Here is an 18,946-nt window from a genome sequence, read left to right as displayed (position 1 = left end):
AATAATTGCAGGTGCTGTTATGGTCTTGCTTCATATCTCCTGTTGTTCCTGCCTCACTTCATCGGTTTTCCTGGTTATACCAATCACCAAAATACCCTGGCTGTGGGCTGTGCCTTAGCTAGGTGAAACGAGGAAAGGCAGGTTTTGTGTTCTGAAAGTAAAAGGTGTAGGTATTGCTCCTCTACTGTCGCTGCAGTGTTTGGGAGCTGTTTCAGGAAAGAACAAGTTTTAGAACTTTGCCTTCTTTAATAAGTCTTGTGTGCGTGTGCCTTGACAAATGATAGGAAGTGAAAAAGACTAAAGCATGAAGAAGTCAAATTCAAAACTAATATGGAAACTCATTGCTTAAGGAAATGTGAGTGATAATGACTTATGGAATGAAAAAATAAAATAGACTATGTAGGCAACAAAAGCATTTAGAAATGTCTTTGTTAGTGCCTCTTAATGTCCTGTTTCTAGTTTTAAAGCTTTCTGATAGATGCTACTTTTGATATGTAGTGAATGGGGGTAGTACAGCAGACATCTATGGCATTCAGACTTGCTGCTTTCAGAGACAAACTGCCATATTTGTGGTAGTGTTTATTCGTTTATATTGGCATGATTTTACAAGGAAAGTAAGGAGTCTTCATGAAGACATGTCACAGATAAGTACTTTTAACCCCTTGTCCTCATAGCTGCCCTGGCATAGTGGTGCTAGTCGTTAGTCTTCTGGTGTGGTGGGATGATTTTGTCCTGAGACTTTGATCTGCAAAAAGATGAAACAGGATTTGCACAGCTTATTGGAAGGTGAAGATACACACAGGCCTCTTGCATAGTTATATTTGGTTTTATTTCTCTTAATTATTTCTATTTTCTACTCTAGGCAATGATTACTTCCCAGCAAAAGATTTTAAACTTGACCAAGTGTTTCAGAAGACAATGGCATTTATTTTCAAACTCTGAAAGGACTACTGTATGTGGAGCTGACTGCATGATAATGGCACTACAACTATCAATGGCTGAAGTCAATAAGCAGGTTAGTATTCTTTCAGTATCTTCTTGGTACTTAGTACATCTTGAGCTTAGTTCACTTACTGGACTTTTTGCTTAGGTGCCTACTTGAAATGGCCATTTTGGTCATTTTGCTGTTGATTTAACTGAGGATTACATGGAGGAAGGCACTAAAATTAAATTGGTTAAGCACACTGTTGAATCAGGGCTTGCAAAAAGAGCTGCAAGACAGATGTGAGGATGGAAGTGTTTTAAGTGTACATTCGAGTTGTAAGCTTTAATGTTAAATACTAGCATGTCAAATGTTTCTTCTGTGCTGTAGATCAGGGTGGGATAACTGGGGTATTTAGAATGCATCTTTTCTCTGACTACTCTGAAAATGCTTGGGAGTTACATGAGAAGAATATAAAACTGATTTGGTATAAGCTACATGAGTTGTACTTACAGCAGTCCATTTTTGGCTGATGTTTTTCCTGAGGCTCATCAGATTAAGATCTATCATGTAAATTGTGGGCATGCACCCACTACAGGTAGGAAATGTATGCCCTTCATTGCATGTGTACAAGAATTGTTTGTCAAATGATAAGTAAGAGATGTGGCTCGTAATTGCTTGGTTAATAGGCACTGTGGCTTGTCACAGCTGGATGGCTGAGCATTAGCCATCACCTGGAACATACCAAAAACATTGCATCTATATTTGTTACAATAGTCAGGTTTTTGTGTGTGTCTCATCTAAGAACAATTGCAATAGTCATTTGGATAATCTAAAGGTATCTTTTTTTTTTTTTTTAAAGTCAGTAAGCTTGATTGATGAAAACAAATGACTGTTTTTGGAAGACTTACCCAAATGTTGCATAGTAAATTAAATACATAGTACAAATCTTCAGTTAAAAAAGCCCAAAATGCAAACAAACCAAAAACAAACACCATAAACAACGACAAAAAACCCCCAAACAAAACAAACCTGTTTCCATTCATGCTCTCCTAGTTACAATGTATTATTAAAAAAATTCCCATTTGTACTGGAAGAAGCTTATTTCTTTGTTGTGGTTTAAGCCCAGCCTGTCATTCAGAAACCACGCAGCTGTTCAGTCATTCCCCCCCTTCTTCCACCTACTCCCGGAGGGATGAGGAGGAGAATCAGAAGACTGTAACTCCCATGGGTTGAGATAAGAACAGTTCAGTAACTGAGGTATAACACAAATCACTACTGCTACCACCAATAATAATAATGATAAGGGAAATAACAAGGGAAGGGAATACAACCTATCACCACTTGCTTACTGATACCCAACTGAACCCGAGCAGTGATCTAGCCCTTCAGGGTAACTGCCCCCAGTTTATATAATGGGCATGATGTGCTGTGGTATGGAATAACTTTTTGGTTAGTTTGGAACAGGTGTCCTGTCTCTGCTTCTTCCCAGCTTCCCTTCCTCCCTGGCAGAGCGCGAGACTCAGAAAGTCCTTGGTAGAACTAAACATTACTAAGCAGCAACTAAAAACATGGGTGTTATTAGTGCTGTTCCCAGGCAGAAAGTCAAAAACACAGCACTGCACCAGCTAAGAAGGAGAAAAAAATGACTGCTGCTGCTCAACCCAGGACATTCTTGAAAGAAATATTTCCAGGAACACTCTTTAATCTAATTGAATTCATCACCAGAAAAAGTTTTGTGGTGAAAAATGTGCAGAATGGGAGTCTCTTGTCTAAACATTAAACATAAAAATAGTCAATTCATCCCCACTGTAATAAACATTACAGCAGAAATATTAGAATTGCAAGATTCTAAATTTGTACTTTGTGCAGTATGATGTATTTGAGCCATAATCCAAATGCCCTCACAATACTCATGTAGGTAAAACTAGAAAATTATTGTGTCAAAATCAGTTACTGGAGAATTTATGAAGTTAATGCAAAACTTCCTTAAGCTCTTAATGACTTGACATATGCTTACTGCAAAACACCACATTATTTTTTAGATTATTTTTTAAAATCAGAGACTCTTGACAAATTTGCTTTATAAGTAATAGAATATGTTGTCACAGCACCTAATCACGAAGGTTAATATCTAGAGTACAATTTTACTTGGTTTTTAAATACCTTTACAGCACTAGTAAACACTGTTAATCTCTGCAGGTCCTTGATCTGGTGAGGACAGATTTTGATTTACTAGATATTATATTGAAGTTGTATTTTAATTTAGTACTTGTGAAGGACTGTTTCTAAACAAAGTGAGTTAACAACATCACTTTTTTTTCCTCCAACCTACTGCTGTTTTGATTCGTTTAAATTGGATTTTGACATATTTACATGACTTTTTGGGTTGGTTTTTGTTGCTATTTTTGAGGGGCTGAAGTGGAAAACAAGTGCTTTTCAGAAAACATACATGCTATTTCAATGTTCTGGTAATCTGCAGAATAACATACAAGTCATAGTACTGAATTATCATAACCCATGCACAAATTAGAAAGTAAAAAGTACTCAAAGTAACGTGTGGGTACTGTTTCATATTCACTCCTAGTTCTTAGTCCAGGCAATACCAAAATAATTGCTATTTTGATATTGGAATCATATATTTTAACCAGGTCTCCTGGGAAACTTGTGTTATGTATGCTAGAACCTGAGGGAGCGGTCTCTTGGGCTGGAACAACTCAAATTGTTAGAACTGCTCCTGACCTGTTTTTGTATTTAGTTTTGTATTCAGTTGCTAATGGTGTTTGTAGGTAATTTTATCCAGATTAAAGTTGCTTAATGTGAAAATGTGAAATAACTCCTGTCTAGTTTAAAGGGTTTATCTGCCCTTACTGGCATAGCAAAACAAGGCCTGCTTACTCAGTTGCAGGGCATTTATATCATGTTACATAATGAATTGCATGACCATAAAATATGGGGGGAGGGGGGTTTACTGCCATGTTACTGGGGAAGGCTTTAGATACTGGTAGTATCAATCCTGTTTCTTTGGTGAAAACTGGAAAACTTGCTACAATTGCAAAATTACTTGTTGCATGTATTCTGATGTCCTACTCAGAAGGATCTCAGCTGAAAAAGTTTAACAGCTTGAAGTGGGGACTAGATACTGACCCAAGAGCAGGGTGTGGGCAAAACTGAGAAGGGTAGTTGTTAAAGAGGAGGTCACATATTTCACATGAAAGAAGAAGTGGTGAGGGGAAGTTGGATTGGGAGGATGCAGAGTATAGTAATGCGGAGAAGTCTGCAATAGACATGGCTATGAGAAAACAGAGACTGTGATGGACGTTGGCTGAGAATGTCCGAAGATTTGGGAGCAGGGTGAAAATAAGCAAAGAACATAATAAGATATGGGTGTGTAGGGAGATCAGCAACTTCTAGCTGGAATTTTGGAAAGCCAGAGAACAGTACAGAAGTCCAGGGTCAGTGGTCAAGAGATGATGCAAAACAGGTTAACAATTAGTGAATAAAGAACCAAACTGTGAATTAGAGGCCAGAAATATGTATGTGAATCTGCAACTCAAACCCTGTGTTTTGTCTCTGTTACCATTAGTTCAGCCTAATTAGTAGCAGAATTCTCTATATTTTCATTTCTATAAGTAGCATTTTAATGCAATTCTTTACTTGTATACATAGCTTGGTTTACAGGGATTGAAACTGATTTTCTGGCTTTCTCAGTGTTGCGGTCTTTAACCATTGTCAATACATTCATTTCCTTTGTTGGCAACCACAAGAGACAGGCTCAGATTTCTTGCAGTTCCTTATACCCCCACACTGAACTGGAAACTGAACTGGAAAACTTACTTAAAATGTCTGATGCTCAGTGAGCTAATCCACCCCCTGCTCCTCCAACTGTGAATTGCTTGGTTTAAAAAGCAATATTTTACTGAATATAAAAAAGACAGTGTGAAGGATTAAGCAAGTAGGATTATGTATTGTACTTAACTATTTATTTCTTAGAGTGTAGGAATAACTGCTTTCTCCTGTAGCTTCTTATCACAACTGGATAGTATCTAGCTTGTGTCCTACTTTCTTCAGTAGTGCATCACTTGGTTTGTGACTCAAATAATAAGGCTTTGTCAGTTATATGGCTTGTTTTTAAATATCTGTAAATTTCAGCTCCACTCTGTTCCTATCTGCTGTTACACTTTCACCTTTTTATCTGTCATTTGTGCCCTGCTGCTTGCATGTGTGACCTTCTACTACACTAGGTTTGCTGACGTTTTGTTTCTTTAGTTGCTTCTGCTTCATAAATCAAATTACATGCAACATTATGGACTACGTTGAGTATCTGTCATTCTTAGTTTCCCATGTAGCAATAAACTTTAAAGAAAAGTTTATTTCTTTTTTTTTGTTTGTTTCCTTTTAGTTTAGAACTGCACAACAATACTACAGGCTTACTGTTTTACGATTAAGTGTTTACATTTATAAGTGCTTAAGCATGATGACTTAATACACCCCTACATATGAATGTAGTAATAGCAGATGTCCCCATATTGATGTAAGTCCTTTGGAAAAAATATGTGAAACTAATATATAAATTAAACATGGTTTTAGTCATTCTTGTTGATGCATTTTCTGCTTCTGTTCACCAAAGGTCAACAGAGCACTCCTCTCAAGGGTTAGGGAAGAAAGGGACTTCATAGAATCATAGAATATTTAGGGTTGGAAAGGACCTTAAAATCATCTAGTTCCAACCCCCCTGCCATGCACAGGGACACCTCCCACTAAACCTTGCCATTCAAGGCTCTGTCCAACCTGGCCTTGAACACCACCAGGAATGGAGCATTCACAGCAACCCATTTCAGCGCCTCACCACCCTCACAGTAAAGAACTTTCTCCTTGTATCCAATCTAAACTTCCCCTGTTTAAGTTTTAACCCATTACCCCTTGTCCTGTCACTACAGTCTCTAATCAATAGTCCATCCTCAGCATCCCTGTAGCCCCCCTTCAGTTACTGGAAGGCTGCTATGAGGTCTCCACGCAGCCTTCTCTTCTCCAGGCTGAACAGCCCCAGCTTTCTCAGCCTGTCTTCATGTGGGAGGTGCTCCAGTCCCCTGATCATCCTCGTGGCCCTCCTCTGGACTTGTTCCAACAGTTCCATGTCCTTTTTATGTTGAGGACACCAGAACTGCATACAATACTCCAGGTGTGGTCTCACGAGAGCAGAGGGGCAGGATCAGCTCCTTCAACCTGCTGGTCATGCTCATTTTGATGCAGCCCATCACAGAACTGGTTTTCTGGGCTGTGAGTGCACGCTGCCGGCTCATGTCATTGGGGTGTGTACAACAATCATAGGTCTGCCTCTGTAATACAAGCGTCTTAAGTTACTTACTTTGTGATAAATTTGAGTTTCTTGTCTCTAACAGGGAATGGTTCTTCAATTGATATAAAATGCTGTTAGTTATTTTGCTACCCACACATTTATTGTCATTTAGTTACTTTGTCTGCTATTTTAAATTAACTCTCTGCTAGTCTCTATTAATTGTACTAATTGTCTGATAAGCTGTAATTCTTTTTCCTTTTTGGAAGTTGAGGAGGAGGCAGAGGGACACCTGGAGTTTAACCTAATAGTTTTGACAGGGAGAGTGGGCCAGGAGCTGGGTGTAAGGTTGTAGCCCATCCTGTTAGAGTTATTGTTAGCTATCGTGCTAGTAATAGATAGTTGTGTATTGTTTTAATATATGTTAGATCTATGTAGCAACACTATCAATGTTATGCTAAAATATAACTATACTAGCACAGAGGAGAAGAGTTGTTTTTTTTGGATGTGACATGTTTTCCTGGATTATTGCTTGAAGCAAGGTAATAGAGCTATAATCACTGGTTTTGGGTTGTAAATGTGTGCCATGCTGAAAACTATTTCTGCAGATAAATGTGTAAGCAGTAGTTCTATGAAAGTCAGCATGTTACTTACCAGTCAAGTTAATACATACCTGGTATGTAACTTCACTGTAAAGGCAAAGAACTAGAAGAACTTCAACTATAAGGCTTTATTAAACATTGAGATTATAATAGTTTTGGTTTTTTTTTAATACATATATGCAGCTTGTTTAAAAGTTGTTTTTAAAACTACATTGAATACAAAACATAATGCTTGCTTTTTTTCTATTAGCACCATGGAGATTTCACAGTCTCGCTTAGTGATTTATTGGAAACTTGGAAATACTTGTTATATGACAAACTGGGATTATCATATGAAAACATGAAAGAACCTGAAAATTATGCTGACATGAAAAAAGCCTATCATGCCTTCTTAATAAGAAGCAGTATGCTAGATCTAATAGATATATATCAGAAGTGCTGTGGTCTTGGACTTATATCTGAAGATGAAATCATAGCTCCTGTAAGTATTTTTGTTTATTTTATTTCTTGGCTGGTGTTTTTTGTTTGTTTTTGACATATTTTGATTCCAGTTATGGGTTTATGACACTTCTAAATATACATAGGGATCTCTGAATTATTCACAAGTTACTTTGCTGTTCTACTGCAGAAACAGATAAGTTTAAATTATCAACTCCTTTAAGGAGATCTTAAATTCACTCAACCTACTTTTCTGTTGTCCTGCTGGATAGGTGAGTCTCACAGCTCTTCTATGAGTGTATCGTTCTTTGCCAGAAGTGGAACTGAAAAATGAACTGTAGAGATTTGATAAGGCTGGAACAAAGCTTAGTGATTAACACATGTCATGGGATTTTGATTGTATGTTGATAACCATTAAAAATATTTTTATTGTTTATCTTAAAATACCATGCTCTTTAAAAGCAAAAACTTCCTTATAGTACAAGTAGTTTCATGATACATTTTTTCAGAAACCTCTTCAGCCACTCAGTCAACAGCTCTGTTGCAGTTTATTGCAGGTCAGATGTTCTGTATGTGAGGCCATACTCTAAGCTAGAGAAGGTCTAGTGTGTATTCCACTTTTACACTGTAAAAGTAGGAAAAATTAATATGATCTCTGTTTTTTTGCTTAAAAATATATGTAAATAGCAATTAAGCTTGAAAAACAACCATTCCACATGATTTTATTTGATTTTGTGCTCTCTAGACTATGGAAAGGCCAAAAGACAATGAATATTGGATTTAGATTCATGTATTTCTAGCTTCCAATGATAGAGAGGAGTTAATTGTCTGCTTTTACTGTCCACTTGCAGTATTACAGACTTAACAAATTACTGTTTATTTAATCTTCTGAATTTGATGTATTTTTAATTAGATCATAATTTTTATATGAGGGAAGCTATAGCTATCAGTAAATGAATGTTAATTAAACTGAAGTATGCTACGGACATACCATACTACAGAATATATAATAATATATCATGAATTACTAGCTACAGTGTGATTAAAACTGTTCACTTTCTAGCCCTAGTAAGAATGAAAAGATTTCTCCATGTGGTCAAATATTGCAACAGGTTGCCCAGGGAGGATGTAGAATCTCACCTTTGGAGGTATGAAAATCTGGGATCAGTATCACTGAGCAACCTGATAAAACTGATCCTGCTTCAAGCATGGTTTGTGCAAGATGATCTCTATAGGACCCTTTTAACCTGAATTATTTATTGTATGATTCTATGACAACTATGTTTGTAACCAGCTTGTCTAGTTCCTTAAAGGTTCAAAGAACCTACACTCGAACACTGATGTGATCATCAGACACAAAAGTGATTATAAGCAGAACTTCAGTAAAGGCATGGAAACTGATCTTCTTTGTTTTCATGGGGTTTTTTTTTTGTTTGTTTGGTGGTGGTGAGGGTTTTTTTGTTCTTTTTTTATTTATTATTATTATTACTCCTATTTTCATGGGGAAAATGGAGAACTTTCATGGGTTAATGAGCTCTTCCTAAACAGGAAAATAATATAAGGAAAATAAATGCAAAACGTAAGCAGTTGCTTTTAGGGCAAATGTATTGCATAACTTAGAAAATATCTGAAGCAGTTATTTTGAATCTTACATCTTTATTAAATGAATCTTATTTCTCTACTAAAACAGTTGTACTTTTTAAGACTAAATGCAGAAGTACATTCTAAGGGCTGTGTTAACCTCAAAATGTTAGCAAATTGGTGGAAATATAGTTTTGCCAGGTTTTAATACTACTTTTCCTTTTTAGTTATTTTCATATTTGTTCTAATTTCTCTATTAAAGGTACAACTGTTAGAATTCATTTCTGGCCTAGTGAATGTACAAGAAAACAATGGTTCTGTTATTTTTACTCCTTCCACACCAGTCAACAGACATGGCCATGAGAATGTAAAGGTAAAAATTATTTTTGTGTCTCTTGTACTGTTCTGTATATATTAAAAAGATTGAAATATAACATAGTTTTCTTTCTGGCATTAACATGTGTATTCAAACTCTGTATTAATTGAGGATATTGTAGGTGTGTGCATGAGGCTAAGAGTGGAAATCTGTAATCTGGAAGACAGGGTTTTTTTATGACAGGCATTTGATGTAGATTTAATCTACCTTGAAACACAAGGGAATGAGTTCTTCTACAAGTACACCATCACTTAAACATTGTCTTGACTAAGAGTTACATAATTTGCCTAATACTATGAGCTGAAGTGGTAGGTAAAGTAAACTTCTTCAATTTCATTTTATTAGCACCTACTCCCTTACATACAGAATAAATCTGAAGAGCCACTGCAGTGATAGCTATAGGAAAGCAAACATTTGTCTGTCCCAGTAGAGGACTTGAGGACTTTCTGGGAATGCCAGATGCTTTGATTTTACCCTTTCAACCCCCAAAACTGCAATCACTGAATACTGTTACATTGCTTTATTTACAGAAGCTTTAGTCATTTCCAAACATCCTTTCCTTGTGATAAGTGACAACTTCAATTCAATAATTAGGTACAATCCAAAACATTGCTGAGCAAGAAAACACTTTCTGAACTAGGGATCTCCCTGGTAGCACTTCTGCCACTTACATAATGGCTTTTTTGCTGCTCCCACTTGGGTAGTAAAAATAGTCTTTTCAGACTATCACACACATTTGGTATTTTTAGTGCCTATGACTGTTGTACACATCCCATTGAATAAGAGGAAATTCCATAGTAAATATAGTTTTTTCTCATTAGCTTTCCTTTTGTTAATGGCCTTTATTTGGTCTTGTCTTTGCTTCGAAAAAACCAAAATTCTTCAGTTCTGGGACAGTTGTTCTTACAGGGTCCAGAATAGTGCTGCAATGTAAGCAATTACAATCGTATGTTTTGGTTGTGTGGGTGGACCTGGGTCACAGTTTATGTCCAAACTCTGATTGAAATCCACTGGGAGCCAAGGGAAAAATTACTGAATTTGGTGCAGAGCTGGCGAGTTGTTTAAAATCTTAGTCTGTTGGAAGTTAATGACAAATTCTAATGTGGTTTAATAGTGCTAGTCTTTTGCCTTGGGTTAGAGAAGGATTGTATCTGAAGAAGTTTCCAAGTAGAAATTGATAGCCAATTTTAATAGCTATAGATTCAACCCTCAAATATTTTGTGAATATTCAAGCACAGTATAAATGATTTTAACATGTTAATCATGCTTGCTTTTCAATACTTCCAGAATCCCCATACATATCTAATTCACAAATATATGTATTTTTATATATATGTACAAAAGGAATAAACTTAGAGACTAGTTTGTGTGTTGCTTTCTTATGCAGATGACAATCCTGGCAAAGAAGTGTGTTTGCTCATATTTAAGCCTGTTGGTGAATTCTAAGGATGATCTGGCACTGGCTCATATTCTGAATGTTCCTGACAGAGGACTTGATAGAGAAGCCTTCACTAACTTAAAACATGCCTCACAGGAGAAAAAAATGTCTATTTTCCTGGTATGTGTCATGAAACTTGCTGTAGACCAGAAGAAATTAAAAACATCTATGAATGTAAATTGTTGCTTTAATCTCATGCAAGACTGACATTTGCAAGGCAAGTCAAATGCCACCATAAACATGATTTCTAGGTTCAAAAGATACAGCAGAGATTCTATGTGAATAAATGGGTGATTGCTTGGTCATAAGATATAAAGATGCACAGAAGAATCATAGAATCATAGAATGGTTAGGGTTGGAAAGGACCTTAAGATCATCAAGTTCCAATCCCCCTGCCATGGGCAGGGACACCTCACTCTAAACCATATCACCCAAGGTCTCATGGAGCATTCACAACCTCCTTTGGCAACCTATTCCAGTGCCTCACCACCCTCACAGGAAAGAATTTCCTCCTTATATCCAATCTAAACTTCCCCTGTTTAAGTTTTAACCCATTACCCCTTGTCCTATCACTACAGTCCCTAATGAAGAGTTCATCCTCAGCATCCCGATTGAGTGCGTGTGTACCTCAAGCTCTAAAATGTAATATTGTGAAAATGGGCATCAAGACTGTTCATCCGAATCAGTGACTGAAAGCCTGAAACGTTTCCTGTCTTAAACATAAAGAATGCTTTATTATTGCTTTTAAATTTTTGAAATCTTGGTAAATAGTGTGAAGAGAAATCATGGCTATTCATAACAAAGAAAAAAGAAGAAAAGATGGCATTAGCCTAGATGTTGCTGCTTATCGACTAGCTATGAAAGCAATTATGGTGCACTAATGCTCCTCAGGTACATGCCAAAGCTGTACTATTACTCCCCTCCTCAGGTGACAGGGGACATTACGTAGAATGAAAGGCTTTTGAGTCAAGGTAAGGACAGGAAGAGATCATTCAGCAATTAGTCATGAGTAAAACAGTCTACTTGTGGAAAAGTTGATTTACCAATCAAATCAGAACAGGGTAATAGAAAATAAACCTCATTCTTAAACCACTTTCCTCCTACCCCTCCTTTCTTCCCAGGCTTAACTTCACTCCTGATTTTTCTCTGCCTCTTCCCTCTACAGTAGTGCAGGGTCACAGGGAAATAGGGGTCGTGGTCAGTACATCACATGTTGTCACTTCCCCTCTTTCTCACACTCTTCCCCTGTTTCAGCATAGAGTCCCTTCCATGGGTAACAGTTTTCCCCAGACTTGAGTTGTATCCTCCCACAGTCTGCAGTTCTTCACAGGCTAGGACCTTCCAGTGTAGGTCCCTTCAGTAGGGTGCTGTCCTTCAGGAACAGACTGCCCCAGCGTGGGTCCCCTGTGGAATCACAAATCCTTCTAGCAAACTTGCAGCTCCAGTGTGGGCACCACTCTCCATGGGGCCACAGGTCCTGCCAGGAGCCTGCTCTGGTACAGACTTCCCATGGGGTCACAGCCCCCTTTACTCATCTACCTGCTCTGGTGTGGGATCCTTCATGGGCTGCAGGTGGGTATCTGCTCCATCTGGACCCCCATGGGCTGCAGGGGGGCAGTCTGCTTCACTGTGGCCTGCACTGCTGCCTGCAGGGGGATCACTGCCCCAGCACCTGGAACACCTCTTTCCCTCCTTCACTGACCTTGATGTCTGCAGAGCTGCTTCTCTTACATATTTCTCTCCCCCTCCAGCTGCCACTGTACAGTTGTTTTTGGTTTTTTTTGGTTTGTTTTTTTTTTTTTTTTGTGATTATTTTTCCTCCCCTTCTCAAATACGTTATTTCATAGTTGCTGCCTCTGTCACTGATCAGCTGTATCAAACACATGGAAAGCTTCTAACGGCTCCTTACAGAAGCCACAGCTACCAAAACCTTTCCATGCAAACACAATACAGCAATGAGGTTTACTAATTATTGCAAAGCAGTATTAACATTAACAAAACCAACCCACATATTACAATGCATTTCGGTTTTAAATTTCTGTAAGTATTTTGGTTATACTAGCACAGCATTTTCTGTGCGTATGTTAAACTTGAGAAATCTGGAACCTAAAGTATTTCTGTGTACAAACTGCTTTTCTTAGAGCAACCTTGTCATAAAACCCTGACTTTGACTTGGACACTAGAACAGAGGGCAAAATTTGAAAGGGCAGTGCAGTTTTTTCACCCTTGACTCAAACTTTGGAGAGGGTAATGCTTTCCAGTCATTGGTAAGTCTTGAAATACTCTTCAAGGCATGATTGATATGGTATACTCATGATCTCAAAGGCACAGTTGGAAAAAAACCCTCAAGACAGTGGTATACTCTGTGCTCTTGTATAGGAATATAAAAAGGTACAGAATCAATGTGCAATGCTTACAGGGGCTTGTGAGGTGCATTTATACTTCCATTTATATTTACAGTCTTCACAAAGCCATCTCAAAAATAGTTGGAATAAGATGAGTAAGAATTCTTTCTGCAAAGAACCACCATAGGCCTGCCTTCATATTAAAAATAATCAGATTTTGCATGCACAGTGGCCTCAGTGCAGACAACAGCAGACCAACGAAAAATGGTGTGGGTATGTAGCAGTCACTGAAGCAGCTGCGTTCTCTGATTTTTATGGTTGAATAAATAAGGAATATTTGTGAAATCCCAGTTCCAGAATTAATTATTTTAGCTCCTAATGCTCTGTTAACATTGCATAAAAAATCCCCAAACCAACAACTATGTCTTTGGACTTGATTTATTACCTCTTCCTCATGGTTGCCAGAGGGGAAACTTCTCTACCGTGTAAAGAAGTCATCTTTTCTGGCATCTGTGTATTGTAGAAATCTTGCAAAGCCAGAATATTTTCCATTGGGAAGGCAGGGTCCTATGAACTGTACTTGATCCACAGGTAATCTTTAACGCAAAGGCAAGTTTATTGGCAGGTTTACTTTCTTTGCTAGAGTAATTTTAGTTGTATTCTTTCCAGTCCAAAGAGCTTTATGATTTAGCTGTATAGTCTGAAATTAAAATTTATATGTAGAATTGATATTTACTGAATCTGTGTCAAGCGTATTGGATTGTTATCTTTGCTTTCACCTTTCTGGAGAACTGCCAGGCTTTTTATGCTGACTGTTGCCTTAAACTTTGAAGGATTATCACCTAAAGTGTACTAGTTTTGGGATATTTCTTATTTTGTGGTCTTTATAGCATATAAAAGTATATAGAAAATTTCAGAATTGTGTACCTGTGATAACTCGTAATTTTTCAGAAGCTTTGATTATATATTATTTTTATTTGCACCTTTGAAAATAGATGCACTACTGTGGTCCCCTTTTGCATGCATGTGTTAAAATCGTTCTTTGGTCATAGAGAGCTTTCTGAATAAGAGAATAGTTTATGTGGGATCAGCATGAGCATTTCAACAGCAGTAGCAACAACAAAAAAATCTATACCATGTGTTAATAAAGTTTTTCCTAAGCTGTCAGGAAACCAATGTAAATATCAGTTTAACTGGGTCATTTTTTCTTTGGCTTGTGGTTGGCTTTTTTTAATACTGCTACACTCTAAGTATTAATCTTGCAAGTATTCATGGTGAGGTATGCAAAGCTTGCCAATAAGACGTGTTCTATTAAATTTGGTTAAATTTCTTCTATCAACCAGCTGTTGTACACTGTTTAAAAACCTGTAGAAGAGGCTTACTTCATCACACATACATTTTGCATATATGTACAGTTTCACGTTTCTGAATATTTTTCCAAATAGATGGCAACATCTTTTATCCGAACTGTAGAAATTGGAGGAAGAGGCTGTGCATCTTCGTTGTTTGATCCTTTAAAAGCCCATGTAAAGGGACTTTCTAACTTCATTAATTTTATTGATAAACTCCAAGAAATTCTTGGTGAAATCTTAAATCCAAGGTAATAGAATTTTCTGTTATATTTTTGTCTTGTCAAACACCCTTTTTTCTTGTGCGTGTGTCTTGAGGAATGAAAGAAAATCTAATTGTTTACTTATTTAATAATTTAGAATAAATGTTTACAGCTAGAACCTTAATAGTAAATAGAAATATTTGAAAAACAATTGTTAAGCTTGTATATTTTGGAGGTTATTTGTGTTACATTTTTATCAAATCAGTGTACATATGCTTATTTGGTTAGTTGCATAGCTGTTGATGAACTTCCAATGATTTCAGTCTAGTGGCTTTGGTAAGTACATAGACTGACATGTGCTTTATTTCTTGCTAGTTATCAACTTCCTTTTTGTCATTTCATTGTATATACCCTTATATGAAGGAGTCTTTATTACTGCTGACAAATGACTACATTAGTTATTTATATTTAGCCTTTTTTTGTTATGTAAATGAAGTGCTACACTTATTTCTTAGGAAGGTTCTTATGAAGTCAGTGATTTTGAATGTTTTTAAGACCTGAAGTTAGTCTTTTGGGCAGGCTTATAGCTGTGAGATTAATTAGAGAGAAGTGTAATTGTAGCACAGGAATTTGAATTGGTAAGTGCTGGCATTAGTACTTACTAGAGGGAAGAACAATTTTCTTAAGCAATTTTTTTCATTTATCATCAGTAATTTTTCTATACAAAACTTTAGCAAATAAGCTGCTCTAGATACTTCATTATCTTAGTTTGAAACAAGCCTAATCCACACAGTTGAAAACAAACTGCTATAAGTGAGCCATAAACATTATTTTAATTACTGTTCAGATTACATTGAAGCTGGAAGTGGGAAGTGTTTATGAAGTTGTTTTGCAGGTTTTGTTTTATTTTTTGATTCTACTTCTTTGTTCTTTCATTTCAACATCCTGGATTCCAGAGACATGCTGTCTGTGCTGGTGATTAAAGAAAACTTTTGACTCAACTTCTAATGTATGCTTTTTTCTTTATTTAAATCTTATCTAGCCCTGTAGATTGATAAAAATGAGAAATAAAATAACATTTATGTGCGTGAACTTTTTAGAGTGGAAAGACCACTTTTCCAGGTATATACAGTTCAAGAAATCATAAACAAACATAAAATGTTGCATCTTCTGTTTAAGGCATATGAGACAGTGGGATAGTTACTGGGAATTCAGTTTGTAATTGGGATAGTTCTCTGGAGCTTGGAAATTCTTTTCAGTATTCAGGTGTGTATTCTGCTGCTTTCTCTGCTGTACCTCCTGTCCCATTTATTCTGAGATATAAATGTTGTTAATGTGAGATTCTAGCATGTTCATTAGGTTGCATGCATATGTGTAGGTGGTGTCGGTTGTATCACTGACCAAGAATGGAAGCTAGCTGTATTGTAGCATTTCTAGTATCTCTTGTACTCCATATGGGCTTTATAACTAGAATACTAGTATTGTTTTTACATATGTATCTATATAGTAGCTCAGTGCTTACAGAAATATACCAGTTAGTTGGCTATCTTTGGAAGAATCTTCATGACTATGCTGAAGTTCTCAAATGTTATAGGAGTAGTATACAGCTTAGAAACTGTAAGGGTCACAATACTGATGAACAGAAAGATATTGGTGTTCTTTAGGGCTTGGAAAGCTATATGAACAAGGACTGTCTATATGCCTGTGATATGACAGTTACTATGAATTCCAAAAAATACAGTTCTACATTAGAAGTAGTTCTAAAGTAGTTCTGCCACTATTGCAATCTAAAGTTTCAGTTCCTTAGTCTTTAGAAACCTGCTGAGAAATCTAAGAGCAAACTGGACAACCAGTCTGTGGTATTGCTGTTTCTCTGATGTAGAGATTAGCCGAACTGTAAAACCCAGGTCTCAGTATTTGCTGTGCCACAAATGGCCAGTATTCTTGGGTTTTTTACTTAATGATTAGAAGTCTTTTTTTATTTCTGTTTCATTTTGTTACAGTGGGTATCTTACGAAATATTCAGATAAGAAGGTGAACAGTAGATGAGATGAGGGATGGGAAGGTTGTCAGTGGGAAGTCAAACTATCATGATTTGGTTTAAATATGGCACAGTGTAAGCAGATGTGGTAACAGGAGAAATGGAAAGATATGATGAACTTTGGTTTCAGTGTATTTACCAAGCAGAACGAACATTCTTACAAATCTCTGAAGTTTTGAAATAGTGCAGCTTTTCCTCTCCTCATTCTCTAAATGTCTAAGATTAGAAGAAATCATTGGTGTTTTAAGAATCAGTAGCATGAACATTCCTTAAAGTTTGTGGTTGGTGTAAGACTTGTAACCCTAAAGCTATTTACACATTCTGTAAGAGTAAGACTTGGACAATGTTTATGCAGTAAATAGCTCGAATATTCTACTTTTTGTGTCTTGTTTCCTGACAAAAAACTTATCAATGTTGTATTTGTCAGTGAAATGAATGATTATTATATACCTAAGGGTCTGGAAACTCTTTTCTGTTGGTATAAATGAAAAAGTGTAGCACTAATCAATCGTTCTGGAAATCTTTCTATTTTAGGTCAAACTATAAAGCTTCCTGCATCTGGAAAAATCTTGCTTATTTCTAAAATTACTTTTTTTTCAAGTTCATAAAAGATGTGTGATTAAAACTGAATGATGGAAAAGCAGTTTGCTTACTGTATGCTGCACTTGTTAGTCCATATAGATGTGTTTGTGTGTATACATATGTATCCTTTAAGAGTCCCCACTGATTTTGTAGAGAAGAAACTGTAAATGCGTAGTAAATTAGCTCGGCACTGATTTCGCTGTAATCACTGGCCACTAGGTGACACTATTGCACAGCTCACATTAGTAGCTGTTTAAAGTTAACTATTGTTTCATTCAACACATTTGAGCAAGCGTTATGCTTTGGAGCGTGTCTACATTTCAGGTCAGTGAGTAGTTTTCTACAGTCAGTTGTTGAAATTATACAGCTTGACTTGATCATGTACGTGCATTAGTGCACTGAACTTTACCTTGACAGGGAAAATGCTATTTTTTAGGTGTTGCTGTGATTGCATCTGGAGGTTTCAATAGTATTTTGGGAGAGAACGCATACACAACTTTATCTGGTTTTGTGCCAGATGTTTAAGTTAATTGAATAGTGTCCATGCAGCCCTGAAGTTGTGTTCTAGAGTTGCTGGGAAGTTGTGCAAATGTGTACAAAACATTGCCTATATGGCTCCTTGAACATAGTTTCCTGGGTTCAGATGTAGCAGTTACTTTTATCCTTCCTAGTAGCTGGTGCCGTGCTGTGTTTTGACTTTAGTCTAAGAACAGTGCTGAAAACACACCAATGTTTTTAGTTGCAGCTAAGTAATGCTTACCCCAGTCAAGGACTTTTCAGTCTCATGCCCTGCCAGTGAGGAGGGGCGTGGGAAGCCGGGAGGAAGCAGAGACAGGACACCTGACCCAGGCTAGCCAAAGGGGTATTCCCTACCACAGCATGTTATGTCCAGGATATAAACTGGGGGCTCTCACCTGGAAGGGACAACTTGCTGCTCGGGTCAGACTGGGTATTGGTGGGTGGTGAGCAATTGTTCATCACTGCTGGTTATTGTTCTTGGTGGTTTTTTTCCCCTTTTTAGTTTTATATTCTCTCCCCTTGTTATTTCCCTTATTATTATTAGTAGTAGTTTTTTATTATACTTTAGTTATTGGACTGTTATCTCTACCTGTGGAATTCGCATACTTTGGATTCTTTTCCCCATCCTGCCTGGAGGGAGGAGGTAAGGAGGTGGGGTTGGGGGGGGAGTGTGAGCGAATGGCTGCATGATTCTGTGTTATCAGCTGGGCTTACACCATGACGCTTAGGAACACAGAGTAATTCAGGTTGGAAGGAACATCAGGATGTTTTTGGTCCCATATCCTCTTGAGAGCGGGCCTAGTTACAGGATCAGCTGAGGTTAATCAGGGCTTTATCCAGTCAAGTTTTGTGCAGTCTTCATCCTTGAGGTTTTCAGTCTCCCTCTTGGCAACCTGTTCCACTGCTTGAGTGTCCTCATGATTAAAAGTTTTGGTGACTGTGTCCATTGCTGGTGTCCCCCACCCTCTTCCCACATACTGAGTGGGACCTCTCTTGTATCAGTTCGTGCCAGTTGTCTCTTTTCCTTTCATTAACTGCTAATGTGGGAAGCCTGGCTCCATCTTCTTGGTTACCTTTTCAGAGATACCAGAAAGCTGTAAGTAGATCCCTCTGAAGTCTTCTCATCTCCAGGCTGAACAAGCCGTTCCCTTAGTTGTTTCTCACAGGGCATGACTCCCAGACCATCTTGGCAGCCTCTGCTGAGCTTGTTCCACTTTATCAGCGTCTTTTCTGGTCTGGGGGGCCCAAAACTGG

General features: G+C 37.4%; 1 protein-coding gene across 1 annotated transcript in view; it reads left to right on the top strand.

Moving 5' to 3' along the window:
- Nucleotides 1-18,946, top strand: part of PARPBP (PARP1 binding protein) — a 50,678-nt gene that overhangs the window by 541 nt on the left and 31,191 nt on the right. Inside the window, exons 2-6 of the mRNA XM_061371897.1 lie at nucleotides 863-1,015; nucleotides 7,071-7,301; nucleotides 9,102-9,212; nucleotides 10,603-10,773; nucleotides 14,444-14,598. Coding sequence (XP_061227881.1) covers nucleotides 866-1,015; nucleotides 7,071-7,301; nucleotides 9,102-9,212; nucleotides 10,603-10,773; nucleotides 14,444-14,598 — 818 coding nt within the window. The 5' untranslated portion in view covers nucleotides 863-865. The remainder of the gene's footprint in view (nucleotides 1-862; nucleotides 1,016-7,070; nucleotides 7,302-9,101; nucleotides 9,213-10,602; nucleotides 10,774-14,443; nucleotides 14,599-18,946) is intronic.

The sequence above is a fragment of the Neopsephotus bourkii genome, unplaced genomic scaffold, assembly GCF_033783945.1.
Source record: "Neopsephotus bourkii isolate Nb327-2 ecotype Australia unplaced genomic scaffold, CSIRO-AGI_Nbou_v1 NB_1589, whole genome shotgun sequence".
Taxonomy (NCBI): domain Eukaryota; kingdom Metazoa; phylum Chordata; class Aves; order Psittaciformes; family Psittacidae; genus Neopsephotus; species Neopsephotus bourkii.
Note: the sequence above shows the minus strand (reverse complement) of the source record. Positions and strands in the feature narration are given on the sequence as shown.